At 41.6% G+C, this 15,663-nt stretch overlaps 1 protein-coding gene across 1 annotated transcript; it reads right to left on the bottom strand.

Annotated features, from left to right (window-relative positions):
* Positions 1–636: 636 nt before the first annotated feature.
* LOC122900293 (olfactory receptor 2B6) lies at positions 637–1,578 on the bottom strand. The gene has a single exon (XM_044238856.1). The coding sequence runs from the start codon at positions 1,576–1,578 to the stop codon at positions 637–639; it is 942 nt and encodes a 313-aa protein (XP_044094791.1).
* Between the last annotated feature and the right edge of the window lie 14,085 nt (positions 1,579–15,663).

Genomic DNA, 15,663 nt, shown 5'->3' with positions numbered 1-15,663 from the left:
AATATTGATAATTTGGAAAGTTATGAAAAAAATTTCAAAGGAGTAAAAATTAGCTCAACCCAATAATACCTAGGATTTGATCTATAAAGGAAATAAAAAGGGATGCTTTGATTTAGGAGGAAAACATGAGTATAGGAACATGACAAGAGAATGAAAATCTGAGTGCAATTCTAGATGGAAAATTAGTGATTTTTATTATCATGCTGATGTGGGAGTGGTAGAATTTGAAGCTAGGGTTGTAAACTTCAGATTCAGCTTTAAAGTAGCTGTTTTTCAGGGTTTTGGTAAACCTCTCTTAATTATGTGAGGAAAAAATAGTTGTGTTTGTACTACTGATATTACCAGAGCCAGGATTTCTGGCTTTTACCACATTCTCAGGCCCAAGTTCAGCAAATGCTGCAAACAGTGATGTAAAGTCACACAGTTTCTGGTCAGCTGGAAGCCTCCTTCCAGGTACCGGTTCAATGAGTGTTGAGGCACCAGGACCTATGGTAGCTTTCTGTCAATGACATTTTATTTGAGGGAGATCATCACAATAGTGTCCATGTTGGAATGATGAAAACAGGGCAACTTGAAGAAAAGTTAGGAAGCCAAGTAAATATTAAGTGCTTACAACACCGATCATTTGTATATCCCTTATTTCTTGACCAAGAAGACTCTTGCAACTAACCTTTTAAAGGCCTCCTTTACATCTTTATTCCTAAGTGTGTATATAAGGGGGTTCAGCATGGGTGCGATGATCCCATAGAAGAGGGACACCATCTTCCCCTGGTCCTTGGAGTTGGGGGATGGCGGTTGTAGGTACATGGAGATCGCGGTGCCGTAAAACAGTGACACCACAATCAGATGGGAGCCACATGTGCCAAACGCCTTTCGCCGGCCTTCGGCTGACTGGATCCTCAACACTGCTTGGACGATGAAAGCATATGATACTAGGATGAGCGTCAGGGGTATCAGATGGAACAGCACACTGACAAGGAACAGTTCCGCCTCGTTGGCTGTTGTGTCTACACAGGACAACTTGAGCAGGGCAGGGACTTCACAGAGAAAGTGATCTACTATGTGGGGGCCACAGAGCGGCAGCTGGAGAGTCAGGGTGGACAACCACACTGAGTTGCTAAAACCAGTAATCCAGGATGCGGCTGCCAGCTGGAGGCACAGCCTCTGGTGCATGATAACTGAGTAATGCAGAGGCCGACAAATAGCTACAAACCTATCAACGGACATGACGGCCAAGAGAACACATTCAGTGGCCCCCAAGGCTAGAAACATGAAGAGCTGGGCCACACAGCCGCCGTAACTGATCACCTTCCTGGTGCTGTATAAATTTACCAGCATCTGTGGAACTGTACTAGTGGTGTAGCAAAGGTCCAGGAGTGACAGATTGGTAAGAAAAAAGTACATGGGGGTATGGAGTTTGGGGTCCAGGCGTGACACTAGAATAATGGTCAGATTCCCAAAGATAGTCACCATGTAAGAAATGAGGAAGACCACAAAGAGCGGGAGCTCCAGCCATGGTCGATCTGAGAAACCAAGAAGGATGAACTCCTGTGGGACGCTCTCATTCACCTGCCTCATGATCAATGGTTTGACTTTTTGTTTCCTGGAACACAAGAATTCAGGAAATCGATGAACACATACTTATTGACATTTTATTTATAATCACTTTACTACCTATTTGAAGATACATATAGAAAAAACATTGCTTGTGATATGAAAAATACATAGTTGGAAATACTCATAAGTACTTAGGCATTTCTACAATTTAATCTTTCTATATTTGTGTCAGTACTTTAAGTGAAAGTGAAAAGCCCAGCAGCACCTGGGGTTTCAGTCATTAAGCATCTGACTCTTGATCTCAGCTCAGGTCTTGATCTCAGGGTTGTGAGTTCAAGTACTGCATTGGGCTCCCCAGGTATGGGGCCTACAAAGAAAGAAAGAAAGAGAGGGAAAGAAAGAAAAAGGAAAGGAAGGAGGGAGGGAGGGGGAAAGAAAGAAAGAAAAAAGAAAGAAAGACTAAAAAAGAAAGAAAAGAAAAGAAAAGAAACAAAAGAAAAAGAGGAAGGAGGGAAGAAAAGAAAGGAAAGACAAAAGAAAGCTAAAATTTAAGAAGTAACTACCTAATTTTAACAAATTTAATAAAATGTGTTCTTTGATTTTTTTGGTCATTTTGTTAATCTTTGTACTACTTTCCATCTCAATCGCTATTTTTTAGAAAGATTTGGTTATAATTCCTGCCATCCTACCTTTTCATTCTAATTTCTCCTCAATGCCAAGGAGATTGCCTTATCATCTGAAACAGTTAAAATTATTTTCATCATCTCATCATCCCCAAAACTATATAGGTAGGTTCTAGAAAGTCATCAGACATATTTTTTAAAAAAATGTCTATTGTCTCTTAAAAGCTCACAGAATTAGAATAAAAAGATATTAATAACATGGACATTGGAGACAGACAAGCCTGGGTTGTCTCTACTAAATAAAGTCATTAGTTACATCCTTACTAAATAAAGTCTCCACTAAATAAATTCTCTACTAAATAAAGTCCTTAGTTATATCATTCTGGGAATGCTTCTTATTCTCTTGAATATCAGGCTCTGCATCTAGAAAATGGGTATAATAATGCCTTTCTGGTGTGGTAGTGTGAGTGTGAATGAAACAGACTGTAGTGACCTTGGACCTCTGAGATGTTCAGAGAGGAAACTGCCTGGGATTGATTGCTCGACCTTGAAGTATCCTAGGTCCACCAATGGACTATGACCCTGTGTGTTGACAATTTACCCTCCTGTCCCCTCCGCAGCTCTGAAACCACCCACCTCAACAGCAGAGGCAGTCATGACTCTGACCCGAAGTGTCCTAGGTCCTTGAAGTGTCCTAGGTCCACCAATGGACTATGACCCTGTGAGTTGACAATTTATTCTCCTGTCCCCTCCGCAGCTCTGAAAGCACCCACCTCAACAGCAGAGGCAGTCATGACTCTGACCCGAAGTATCATGTGCTTCCATGAGCGATCCCTAGCACAGGTCGTGGACCAAGGTCACAGGGACTCTGCAGCTCTAATGTTAAGCCAATAGCCTGCTGAGAGGCCTAAGTTTGCTAAGGCCACGTACTGAGCATGTGTCCATCCCCGAGTCGGCTACCTTGCTGACACTTCCCTCTACCATTTTATTATTATTTTATTGGTTTAGAAATGTGAATTTAATGATAGGAACACAATTTTTGAATTATTAACTTGTGCTTTAATTTCGCTCACGTCTATAGCTCTCCGTACAGAGTGGGAGGGAAGTCTTTTAGAGTCACTCAGAAAATCTCTGTTGCTATGCCACTGTCAATAAAATGAGGTATGAGAAAGAGATATAAATTCAGATAAACATATGAATGTGCCAAATGCTCAAATCCAGGGTGCCTGGTGGCTCAGTTGTTAAGTGTCTGCCTTTGGCTCAGGGCATGATCCCAGGGTCCTGGGATAGAGCCCCGTGTTGGGCTCCCTGCTTGGCAGGAAGCCTGCTTCTCCCTCTCCCACTCCCCTTGCTTGTGTTCCCTCTCTTGCTGTGTCTCTCTGTCAAATAAATAGATAAAATCTTAAAAGAAAAAGTGCTCAAATCCCGAGGGGAAAAGACAAGCACCTGAACACGCATTTAGCATGCTTCATGCATTTACTTGCATATGGCGATAGAATATTATATCTTAGTAATCACATGTGTAGAAAAATTTCCTGAAAGTATGCAGAAGTGTTAAAATTGTTACCACTGGCCAGTGAGAATAGAGAGAGTAAATCGGACTTTAATATTTACCTTTATTCCTCATTCTAATTTTTAGTTAACAAGTATATTGAAACCTTTTATTAATTTTAATTTAATATGAATAATTCTTAGTAACACAAATTATTGTGTATAATACTAGAACTTCATCAGTATAATAACTTTAAATGTCTCACTTATACTCTGAGTTTAACTATAAGGACCAACATTGCTTTAGACTTTAATAGCATAAAAAAAAACTTAAATAAATGTAATCATTTATCCATTATCAGATCCTTAAAACTGAGTATGAATTCAGGGTCCATATGAAGATTTCCTAGAGGCTGGAGTATGGGGATACCGGGCAACTTACTGGCAAAAAAAAAAAAAGAAAAAAAAAGTTTCCTCTAATGATAGGAATTGTGAAAAGCAGGGCAAATGGAATCAGTAGAGATTTCACAACCTCACAATTTCGTCGTTACTCAAGTGTTGAAAAAATGACCTCAGGTCCATGTAACTAAGGAGAGCTTGTGCACTGGTTGGCCTGTCCTGTCATAGACCACATCCCCAGGAAGTTCCCAACTATCTAAATGTTAATGCCTCACTTGAGGAATCAACAACCTTGACAAAGGCAAGGTCTCCGGTATCCTATGAGACTTCTTTAGCATATGAAAGTTCTTTCTGAAACCCCTTTTTCCTTACCTCCTCCAACCCCCTCATACATAATGAGTCTCATCTCACGACCCCAGGCAGCAGGTCTTTCTGCCATGGGTGCTTTAATAAACCACCATTTTGCACCAAAGATGTCTCAAGAATTCTTTCTTGGTGGTGGGCACTGGACTCCACCCCACTGAACCTCACCGATGTTCTAAAAATATATCGACAAGAGCTGTCCTTCTGGTGCTGCCACAAAGTCACTACACAACTGGGCAGGCTCCTCAGCAGTTTTGGAAAGCAACTGAGTTCGCAGCATGGGCATTTTCTGCTTTCTGTGTAACGTAGCACTGTCGGGGTCTAGGTCTCCGCAGGTTCTCATACCTCTGTGTGGGGACAGAAAGCTTTTAAGTACTACACGGAACTTCCGTCTTGCTACTGGAGTGTGAGGGTAATAGTAAGAGTAATTTATTCACACAACATTGCAGTTCGGCTTAGAATAGAGAGGAAAGTTGGTCATTCCTCTCCGTCCCACATTACATGAAGGCTGGATTCAGGGAGAAACACATGGTAGGAAGCTCAGACAAGTTCTTTTCCTGAGTTCGCACAGAGGGGACTGGGGATTAGAACCAAGGACTGCTCTGCTCCAAAGTCAGTTTTCCATAGAGGAACAAACATGCAAAGTAATGATGAAGTTCTAGAATATAGGTGAGGTTTGGTGGGGTGAGGTCCGGAGACGATGACCAAGAAAGAATTCTTGAGACATCTTTGGTGCAAAATGGTGGTTTATTAAAGCATGGGGACAGGACCCGTGAGCAGGAAGAGCTGCTGCCCTAGGTTGTGAGGGATGGCAGGTTCTGTACCATGGGGTTGGGGGAGGTAAGGAAAAGGGAGGTTTTGATAGAACTTTCATATGCTAATGAAAGACTAGACACCCCCCCCCCCAGCCATTGATTAACTAACTGCTTCTTGGCTTTTCTGTAATCACTCGCCCTTCCCCTGTTAGACCCCTCCCCCAGTTAATTGTTTAACCACTCCCTTGCCTTTCTGTAACCACTTGGCTTTTAGGGGGTGATACTGGTCTCCTGTTTCAACAGGATACCTTATGCGCATAGTCACATAGGCAAGGGGGTCGCCTAGGTACGTGGGCCTAGTCACGTAGGCAGGATGTTTCTCTGCTGAGTAATAAGGTCCAACTCCCCCTCCTCACTCCCCCTCCCCACCTTTCTCTTCGCGCGCCGGGGTCCTTCAAAGCCAATCTACAAACACCGAGTATGCCTTACATTCAAACCAGCCAATAAGAACCTTGTAACTATGTTTCTGCTTCTGTACGTATGCTTTCGCTTCCCCAAACCCCATAAAAAGGCCCTGAACAAAGGGCTGGCGCGCGAGTCTTCCTAAGACTTGATCGCCCGCAGGTACCTGTGTCAACTCAATAAACCTCGTGCTGTTTGCATCTGATCAGTGGACTCGGCTTGGTTTTTGGGTCCGGGGGTCTCCTCCTGAGAAGGGGTCCATTCCGGGGTGCTTGGAGCCCCGGGGGATCTTTCATTTGGGGGCTCGTCCGGGATACGAGACCCCCCACCCAAGGACCACCGACCCACTGTCAGGAGGTAAGCTGGCCAGCACTTTATTCGTTGTGTCTGTTCGTTGCGTCTGTGGCTGCGTCTGAACCTGTTACTTGTGAATTTGCGCATGCGTTTGGTTTGGGGTTCGATCGGATCCATTTGTATTTGGCGAGGGCCAGAAGGAGCTGACGGGCTCGGACTTCTCCCTCGCAGCCCTGGAAGACGTTCCAGAGGCGTTTGTAGTCCCGCCGGACGGGACATTTGAGTATTTGCGCATGCGTTTGGTTTGGGGTTCGATCGGATCCATTTGTATTTGGCGGGGGCCAGAAGGAGCTGACGGGCTCGGACTTCTCCCTCGCAGCCCTGGAAGACGTTCCAGAGGCGTTTGTAGTCCTCCCGGGCGGGACATTTGAGTCCTTCGGGACATTTGGGCCCCGGTGCAGCGGGGCATTTGGAGCTCAGCCTGTATCAGAGAGATACGTGGCCTTGGTTGGAGAGGGGGAATCCGGACCCCCAGGATCTCCGCTTGAGTTTTTGCTTTCGGTTTTGTACCGAAATCGCGCAGCGTCCTTCTTGTTAACTGTTTTGTGTGTCTTACTTATTGTCCTTGGTGTTTTCTTTGACTCTAAAATGGGGCAAACACTTACCACCCCCTTAAGTCTCACTTTAGGTCACTGGAGAGATTCTGAGTTTCTCCTAATAGATGTGGGGGTTTCTCCCTCACTCACTTCCCATGTTAATGGCTATAACTGGAACCAACGGGTTGGTCTAACTCGAGACAGAGACCATAAGGAATATTCCCGAGCAGCTGCCGAAACTCTCTTTGTTTCGGGGAAGTTTCCCTGTGTTCTCTGGCCCGACTTGGACTGCTTAACCCCTCCCCCCTTGCTGGTGGGAAAGCATGGCATCTGCTCCTCTGTTGGGGCTTATGAGCTCTAAAACCGGGAATCTTTTCTCTGCCTCCTGGCAGCACTTTGTTTCTTCTGTTTCCCCCTTATCGTATTTCTGTACCAATGTGCGTGCAGCCTGCATGACTAGCCTCTCAATCATGCACCATGGCTCCTTCTCTCTTCACTGTCAAGGAGCAAGAAGAGCAGCCCCTGGACCTAACGCACCCCCACTCCAGATCTTCCCATGCATGTCTCAGGTAAACATTCAAAGTGGAGTGGGCCCAGGTGAAATGTAAATCACTATTGGAACTAAGTTAAGTTTGTTGGTTTAATTAAGATAAGATATGTCTTTGAAGTTACAGCAGTAAATGTGAAGCTTTTATTCTATCAAAGTTTATTAAAGGTCAAATAAGCTTGTGTTATTTATTAAAATTTGTTAGCAAAGAGATGACTAAACTGATGGTTAATTGTCTGTCTCAAAGTTCTAATGGGTAATTGCTGAAGTAGCTTTCAAAGTCTTTGGTAACCTGAAAGTTTTAAAGTTTTGCTTGGATGACAAACGGAATTGAATTGTGGACATCTATATCTTAACCAAACAGGATAAAAGGCTAAGTCGTTAATTACTGGATGTAGATTTGTGCTTTTGACTTCTTAACTGCAAAGAAACTAAAAGTATTTAAATCTGCTGGTAAACTTGTTTTCCACTTAACTGATTCATAAATTTGCCACCTGAAAAATTCTGTTGTAACAGTTCACAAATGGCTAATAACTAAAGGTGTTTCTAAGAATACAAAGTTCTGCTTAGTGTAACTAAGACTGATGGAAATAAGGGAAACTCTGTATGTAGGAAAGTAGGAGATATGTAAGAAAGATTTAAGGAATGGGAATACATTTTGTTGAAGGTTAGGGAAGGTAATTTTGTCCTCAATAAAATGGTTGTTTGAAAGAAAATGGCTTGGGACAAAACCTGAATGCAAAGGAAAGATGTAAAAGGTTTGTGAAGGGAAATCTTCAGAAAAGGAATTTTAGATATGGTCAGGACAGACTAAAAAGGAAGAAAAACAACCTCCAAGGTGATTTAATACTCTCCTGACCTGCCTCCACATAGATTATACTTCCAAGTAAAGTATAAGGGCCATTTGGCCTTGAGAGATTAAGGAAGAAGCCCAACCTTGAGAGACTGCGAAAACACCCGGTTGCCATCCTCCATTGCCTGTAACCATAGAAATTCACTCTAATCTGTAAAGAGTAAAAAGGGAGATTGATCACCTCCCATTAGCCAGAGATACCCAAAAGGGAGGGTATCCAACCTGTTTGAATCTGAAGAGTGCCTGACTGTGTAAATCTGTCTGTACGGCTTCACTGCTTCGGCTACGGAGTCTGAGTGGGCTGCACCCTGAGTCTCGCAGGGCGTCATATGGCAGAACGGTCATCTACTCCACGGAGTAGCCTGGTCTAGGGTTTATTCGGACAGGCCTTAGCTAAAACGCTCCTAAGTTCCTGTGGGGAATGCGAGCAGGACAGCAGGGGAAAGATCCCCCTCCCTTGTCTGCGACATCATTCATGATGGGAGAAAAACCCAGAAAACTCCTATCTTAAGACTGCACACTTAAAAATAAAATTAAAAAGGGAAAAGACACTGGTATAAAAAAAAAAAAAAGCTGATTTTCTTTGTTTAAAAGGACAAAGTTTTCTTAGATTAATTGATCAGATAAGAGAATGTAAATGGTTTTCTCTTTGCCAGCCCAGAAAACCCAGTCTCTATGTTTTGTTTTATCACGTGTTTAACATCCCTAATTATATTTAGGCATGTGCTTTAAAACTTTCTAAGATTTTAGCAATTGTTGACAAGATTTAAACCAATGATAAACCTTGGGTTACATTTGGGAAAATGCTATAATTATTCTAGAGATTCTATACATTTCCTAAAGTTTTAAATGTTTTAAAAGATCATCGCTTGATATTATAATTATGAAAATGCTATGTGTCACAAAAATAACCTGATTTCCTTGCCAGCTAAATTGTAAACTCTTGTCTCATCAGCTCTAACCATATCCATTCTGAGTTTTTGTCATTTATAATTGTTTTAATTCTCTTCTAAATGAGTTTTATCTTCAAGGAGATTCATATAAAGGACTTTCAAGACAAATAGATATTTGATATACTTGAAAACCCTAAAACTAAAATGGGTAAGAATTTCCAAAACTAACTAAAGGTGCATTCACCAGATTTAATAACATGGGACTAAATGGACTACAAGATTATAGTGTTATGTCTCTTAATGTTTTGTCTTGTTTTAGACATTGCAGCTTCTCTAATGTTTGCTCTTCCAGACTTGGGATACTTTTTCTTAAGTTATCTATAACTCACAGAGATGTAAAAGTGCTCAAGGCATTCAACTTTTCTCTCTATCTGAACCCTCTGAAACCAAAAGGTCTCAGTAAGTATTCTTTCTTCCATGGCAATCAGTCATTTGCATAAGTTCAATAAGAATCTGTTCTCCTTGTAACAGGACAGCATTGGAAACTGGTTATTTTACCAAGGCTTTGACTGGGATGTCATATTTGAAAAGTTTCAGATATGACCAGACAGCTTTAAGGAACTAAGGTTGACTTTATGAAACCTGGATCCATAAAGCCCCTTGGGACTGTTGGCCTGATACCTTGCTTACAGAGTTCCCAGCAGCCTCACCAGGTGAGTAAAGAATGTCACTCCTTGGTAGGTGCAGAATCTCATGAAGAGGCATATGCCCAAATCGACAGGTATTGCAGGCATGCCTGATGGCAAGTATGTGGCTTGGCTTCTGGCCTGGAGAGGCTACTAGAAGTTCAACCTGGAGATTCCTTATAAGAAGTTCCAGCAAAGCAGATTCTAAAAGATCTATATGATCACACTCAACTGTTCTTGCTGAGCTTATGTAAATAATGGGCCAAGTTTGTTAAAACTGGACTTGTTTCACAAGTGACTTAGTCCTGATTTGGCTATCTCTGTAAATGAGGGTTATCTTAGAGAGAAAAATTATATTTTAATAACACACCTTTATGGATATTAAATTCTAGATTCGATTGTCTTTAAATGTTTGTTTACCTAAGCTAAACAATTTGAGGTAAACTTCAGAGAAGTTACACAATAGCTTCTTTAATCAATCTTATTATCTTGTGGGTATATTAACAAGACCCCACGGCACATGATTAAACAACTGGAAAATGGGATTGATTCCCCTATAATTGTATAACTTAACTAACACCTTGTTTGTGGCTGGGATAATGAAATTGCCTAAAGGCCAGCCTATTGCACTCCATAGGATTAACTATGGACTTATAGAGATAATGGATGACCCCACTTTCTTTATGATTAGATCGGATGATGCATGGGGAACTCCCCTTATCTCTTGACAAGTTTTCTCACTTGCCAGTGATCCTCTGTAATCAGGATATTGTTAAGGCTGGACCACTCAAAGGTCTTCTTATTGGTTTCATCCCTTAGTCATATTTATCCTAGAGGCTACCTCTGTTGAGGTGCAATTGCAAACAGATGCTTTAGCGAAACCTAAAACAGCCCCTAACTAATGAGTTCACATCAGGTCCAGATTTTTCTTAGAATTCAAAGGCCACCAAAGAATGATGAAGGCCGACTAATTAAATATTGGGCTATACTTACAGATATGCCAGATGAATGACAGTTTACTGATGACAATAGTTTTCATAGAAAAAAAAAAAATAAGAAAAGCTAGGTATACTGTAGTGTTCACTAGCACTTTGCAATTGCCAAAGCCTAAGAATAAACATTAACACTGACTCCAAATATGCCTTCCTGGTACTACATGCCCATGGAGCAATTTGGAAAAAAAGGGGATTGCTGTCAAGCCATAACTCCCCAATCAAATATGGGCCTAAGTTACAAAACCCTCCTTAACTTACAAAGGATGGTGTATATCAAATCTGGGATGCATATCTGTGGCTTACACCCACGATTGGACGGCTCAGTCAGAAGGCAGTTTTATGCTGGGAACAAAGAAATCATACGAGTGATACTTGGGCAAAGAACGCACGATATCTAGGATGGCTATCACTAGAAATGTGTTCCCAAGTAACAGTACTCCAGGCTACTGACTGGTTTGCTACTGACTGGGCAAGGCGACCTGGCATTAGATGGCCAGCTCCAAACAGAACCCACTGGATATGTGAAACAAACCTGTGGCCCTGGCTTCCTCCAGGGTGGATAGGTCGCTGTACCTTAGGATTTGCCTGGATTCATGGGCGCATTACTAAAACCATTACAACTCCAGCTAGTCTCCCCAACTTAAAACAAAGATGGATGCGATCTATTTTTTAAATGGTATAATCACTTAGCATCCATTTTTGTTCCATCTTTGTGACTAGAGGATGTCATGTGGCATATATGTAATTATCAAGACAGAATGTTGTGTGTACATCCCAGACTATCACAAAAGTGTCACAGGATTAATAAAGGATATGAATGCCCAGATTAAAGCTCTACAAGATCCTTCTCTCTCTCTCAGCAATTGGTTAGCTTACTGGTTTGGAGGAGGACTGTAGCCAAATCTCCTTTTTGGGCTTCTCATTCTTATTGCCTTATTAGCCTTAATATGTTGCTTTGTTCGCTGTTTCTCTACTTGGTGCCGAGACTCCATCGCTGCAATGACTTCACCATGACAGATGATCCTTACCATGCGCAAAGATACTTTTTCACTGTCAGCACTGGATTCAGCTGCCTCCGCCTTTCGTAACTCCCCTATACATTCCTCCACTGATCAATGTTGACCTGAGTAGGTAGGGACAGCTCTACGCCCCTATTCAGCAGGAAGAAGTTACAGAAGATAAGACCTTCCACCTTCAACCACCTTAAAGATTTAAGGGTCAAAATTGTTCAGGAGGCTGGCTGAAGAGGGAGCAGGGGCTGGCGCCTTGCAACCCCTCTCCACCCCTCCCCTTGGTAATATGTATGACATTTCACAGGCACCCCTGACTGCCCTGAAAAAAGAACAAATGTTTATATTGCAGAGATCACAGTCTTGTAAGGCAGGAGTCTCCCTTTGTTTGCAAATGTCCTTGAGATTTACAACAAAGAAGTTACCTTATCAATAGCCCAATTTCCAAAGACACATAACTCAGTTCCTCAAGCCCATCTGCAAGCCCTGCAGCTAGTACACCCTAACATCTGCAAGCTAGCAATGGGAACTCCAGCCAATTAGGACGTAGAAAATTACTTTGACCGCCTTCACAACCATCCCCCCCGGGGTGACTCGGGTTAAATCCTTGGGGAAGCTATGGGGACTGAAGTCAACAAAGTATGTTAAGAACACTTATGCCCCGTGTTTCACAGACCCAGAGAGTGGACCTACTGTAGTGGGACATCCCACTTTTATTGTCGCTATTGGGGCTGCAAAACCACTGGTGACACAGCAATATCAGCTAATTCGACAGACCGGATCCCAAACTGACCTGGTACAGGACCAGAGCGAATGGATATAAGATTCTATCCATGATAAAGAAAAAGGGGGGAATGAAAGACTAGACACCCCCCCCCAGCCATTGATTAACTAACTGCTTCTTGGCTTTTCTGTAATCACTCGCCCTTCCCCTGTTAGACCCCTCCCCCAGTTAATTGTTTAACCACTCCCTTGCCTTTCTGTAACCACTTGGCTTTTAGGGGGTGATACTGGTCTCCTGTTTCAACAGGATACCTTATGCGCATAGTCACATAGGCAAGGGGGTCGCCTAGGTACGTGGGCCTAGTCACGTAGGCAGGATGTTTCTCTGCTGAGTAATAAGGTCCAACTCCCCCTCCTCACTCCCCCTCCCCACCTTTCTCTTCGCGCGCCGGGGTCCTTCAAAGCCAATCTACAAACACCGAGTATGCCTTACATTCAAACCAGCCAATAAGAACCTTGTAACTATGTTTCTGCTTCTGTACGTATGCTTTCGCTTCCCCAAACCCCATAAAAAGGCCCTGAACAAAGGGCTGGCGCGCGAGTCTTCCTAAGACTTGATCGCCCGCAGGTACCTGTGTCAACTCAATAAACCTCGTGCTGTTTGCATCTGATCAGTGGACTCGGCTTGGTTTTTGGGTCCGGGGGTCTCCTCCTGAGAAGGGGTCCATTCCGGGGTGCTTGGAGCCCCGGGGGATCTTTCACTAAAGAGGACCTACAAGATACTGGATACGAAAGGCCTTGCCATTGCCAAGGTGTTTTGCCCGTTTTAGCAAGCTATTAAGATAGTTGGGAGATTCCTAAAGAATGTCACGTATGTCCCACCCAGGAGTGGGGGTGAGGGGGAGGTTGCAAGGTGTCAGCCTTTAGCTTTGTCCTCAGCCAGCCTTCTGCTCCCTCATCAGTAACACTATTAGCAAATAAATGCAATGAAGAATTGGAGGCTTGGGTTTTTGCCATATAATGATAAAGTCCATAAGATGAGTTCTCAGAACGCCCACACTTCATTATGTTTTATAGAATAATTTCCAGAAAAGTGTTCTACATACCTCTATGTTTAGCACTAGAGATAGGATGACATGTGTGCGCCCTTGTCCAGAAAGCTTTGAATTCAAACAAACCAAGTAGGAGCTCTTCATATGCTCTTCGGTTGCAAAGTTGATATGACAAAGTTTGTCCAACTCCTTGTTCCCCCTTTCCAGTGGCAAATTATGAGATCTCCACTCAGGATTAACTCAGAAAATAGAAGGTTAGGGAAAAATATTGCAGACAATCAGAAAGTGGTTTTCTGGCATCCCAATGCAAAGTTTTAAGGCATTAACTGCTATTTTCAGAATTCTCCTCACCAGATTTGCAATATAAATGAGGACAGGGATTTTTCTTTATTAAACTGTGTTGGCGCATGCTCTGATTTATAAGGGAAGGCAACCCCATTCTGTGCTGTATGGTAATTGACCCTGATCACTAATGGGTAGGGAGGGAGAATTCAGCCAAGCCAGTTCCATTTTTAGCTTGGATTTGCTCCATCATTACCCTTTCTCTGGGGACTGTCTTTTCCAAGATGAAAGGGACAATAGGGACAAAAATACCTTATCTAATAAAACTTGGGCTTTGTGCCATCAAACTGGGAATTAATTTCCTCTTGTAAGCTACTAAATAAATTCTGTGAAGCCACACGGAAAAGAAAACTGCATCTGCTCTGAAATTCTGAGTTCAATTTTTAGACAGTAAAACTGACTTCCATTTAATCCACCCCAGAAATCCTTTTACTGCCCTGATTTACAAACAGCGGTTTTATTTATCATATTCCCAAATATTTCTATCTTTTCTTTCATAGATTTTTCCCCCCATGGGGTGTTGTACCACTAAATTCTACACCTGAAACTAATATTTTTTCCCCCACAACTAATATTACACCATATGTTAACTAACAGGAATTTAAATAAAAACTTGAAACTAAAAAGAGAGATTTTTGCATTCCTAGTGCTTAGTGAAGAAGCCCTACCTCTGTTTAAAATGATTTTGTAGATTTGTTTTTGCAAGATTTAAAAAATGATTTATATTTTTCTATAGTCCCTCCTATCCAGGATTTATTTCTATTTGTTAGCTGTAGCTCTGTATCAATTGTTCAGATGAGTAGACACATTAAGTATTAAAATGTAGGTATGAGAGTAGACACATTATGATATTTCTAATTATGAAAAGTTTATACTTATAATATTTAAAAAGTTTACAAAGCCCAAGAAAACACACAAATAACATAGTGGAAAAAATACCAAATAATTTGAACATACAACTCAGAATAGCAAATCTACATGAGAAGATTTTAAATTCCCAACCAACCAGAGAAAAATAATAAGCCACTTATTGGATTGAAAAAAAAAAAAAGAATAACCGGTAGGAATCAGAGAGATTCCTACATGTAATCTCTCTGAAGGGAAAAGGCTAATCTCAAAAATTATGGGTAGAAATGTAAAGTATCACTAGATTGTTAGAAATAAATAGGACAGTTAATCTTGAAAATACACATATATTTATGTACCTAGCAATATTATTCGTGGAAATCTATCTGATGAAATAAAATTATCAGCATATAAAGGCATAAGAACAAGAACTTTTATTGTTGCAATGTTTGTAGTCACCAAAGACGGAGAAAAAATTTAGTCCTCTGGTATAGAATGGACTAATAACTAATCTGCACCAGGAGTCTTTGCCTGAGATATTGCTCAGTGACAAGATGAAGACACAAGAAAAACAGAGCTAACATGCTCTTACCTATATAAAACAATGACTAAAATGCTCTAAATACAGCTTTTTATGTATCATAGCCCTACACGGGATTAATGAGAATGAGAATTCCTTCTTTCTGTGGAAGAAGGAAAGGACATCAAGTAAAGCAGAAAAGGAAAAACATTAAGATTTAATCCACCAAAAATAATGCATAATATTTTAAACTCCCCAGTTAATGGCCGTGTGATTTACCTCTGAAAGTAAGAATGGGCAGGACGTGCAATCCTTTGGGGAAAAATAATGCTCATTTAATGGAGGATTTCCTTTTTTTCTCACAAGCTCTTATAGTTAAGAAAATCGTATTTTATTTTTAAATCATGTTTTACTTTATTCTTAAAAATATGTTAGAAGATGTCATTTATTTATTTATTTTAAAGAATGAGAGAGTGAGTGCAGGGGGGCGGGCCGGAAGGAGAGCCAGAGAATCTCCAACAGACTCCTGCTGGGCTAGGAGTGGGACTCTGTCTCATAACCCTGAGATCACCCCCTCAGTTTTTAGTTTACAGAATAGAACAAGGTAAGTAAACTAAAAAATTCCAGTAGTCCTTAAAGTGGGAAATTAAGATATA

The sequence above is a fragment of the Neovison vison genome, chromosome 1 (assembly GCF_020171115.1).
Source record: "Neovison vison isolate M4711 chromosome 1, ASM_NN_V1, whole genome shotgun sequence".
Taxonomy (NCBI): Eukaryota; Metazoa; Chordata; class Mammalia; order Carnivora; family Mustelidae; genus Neogale; species Neogale vison.
This window is presented reverse-complemented; position numbering and strand designations above follow the sequence as displayed.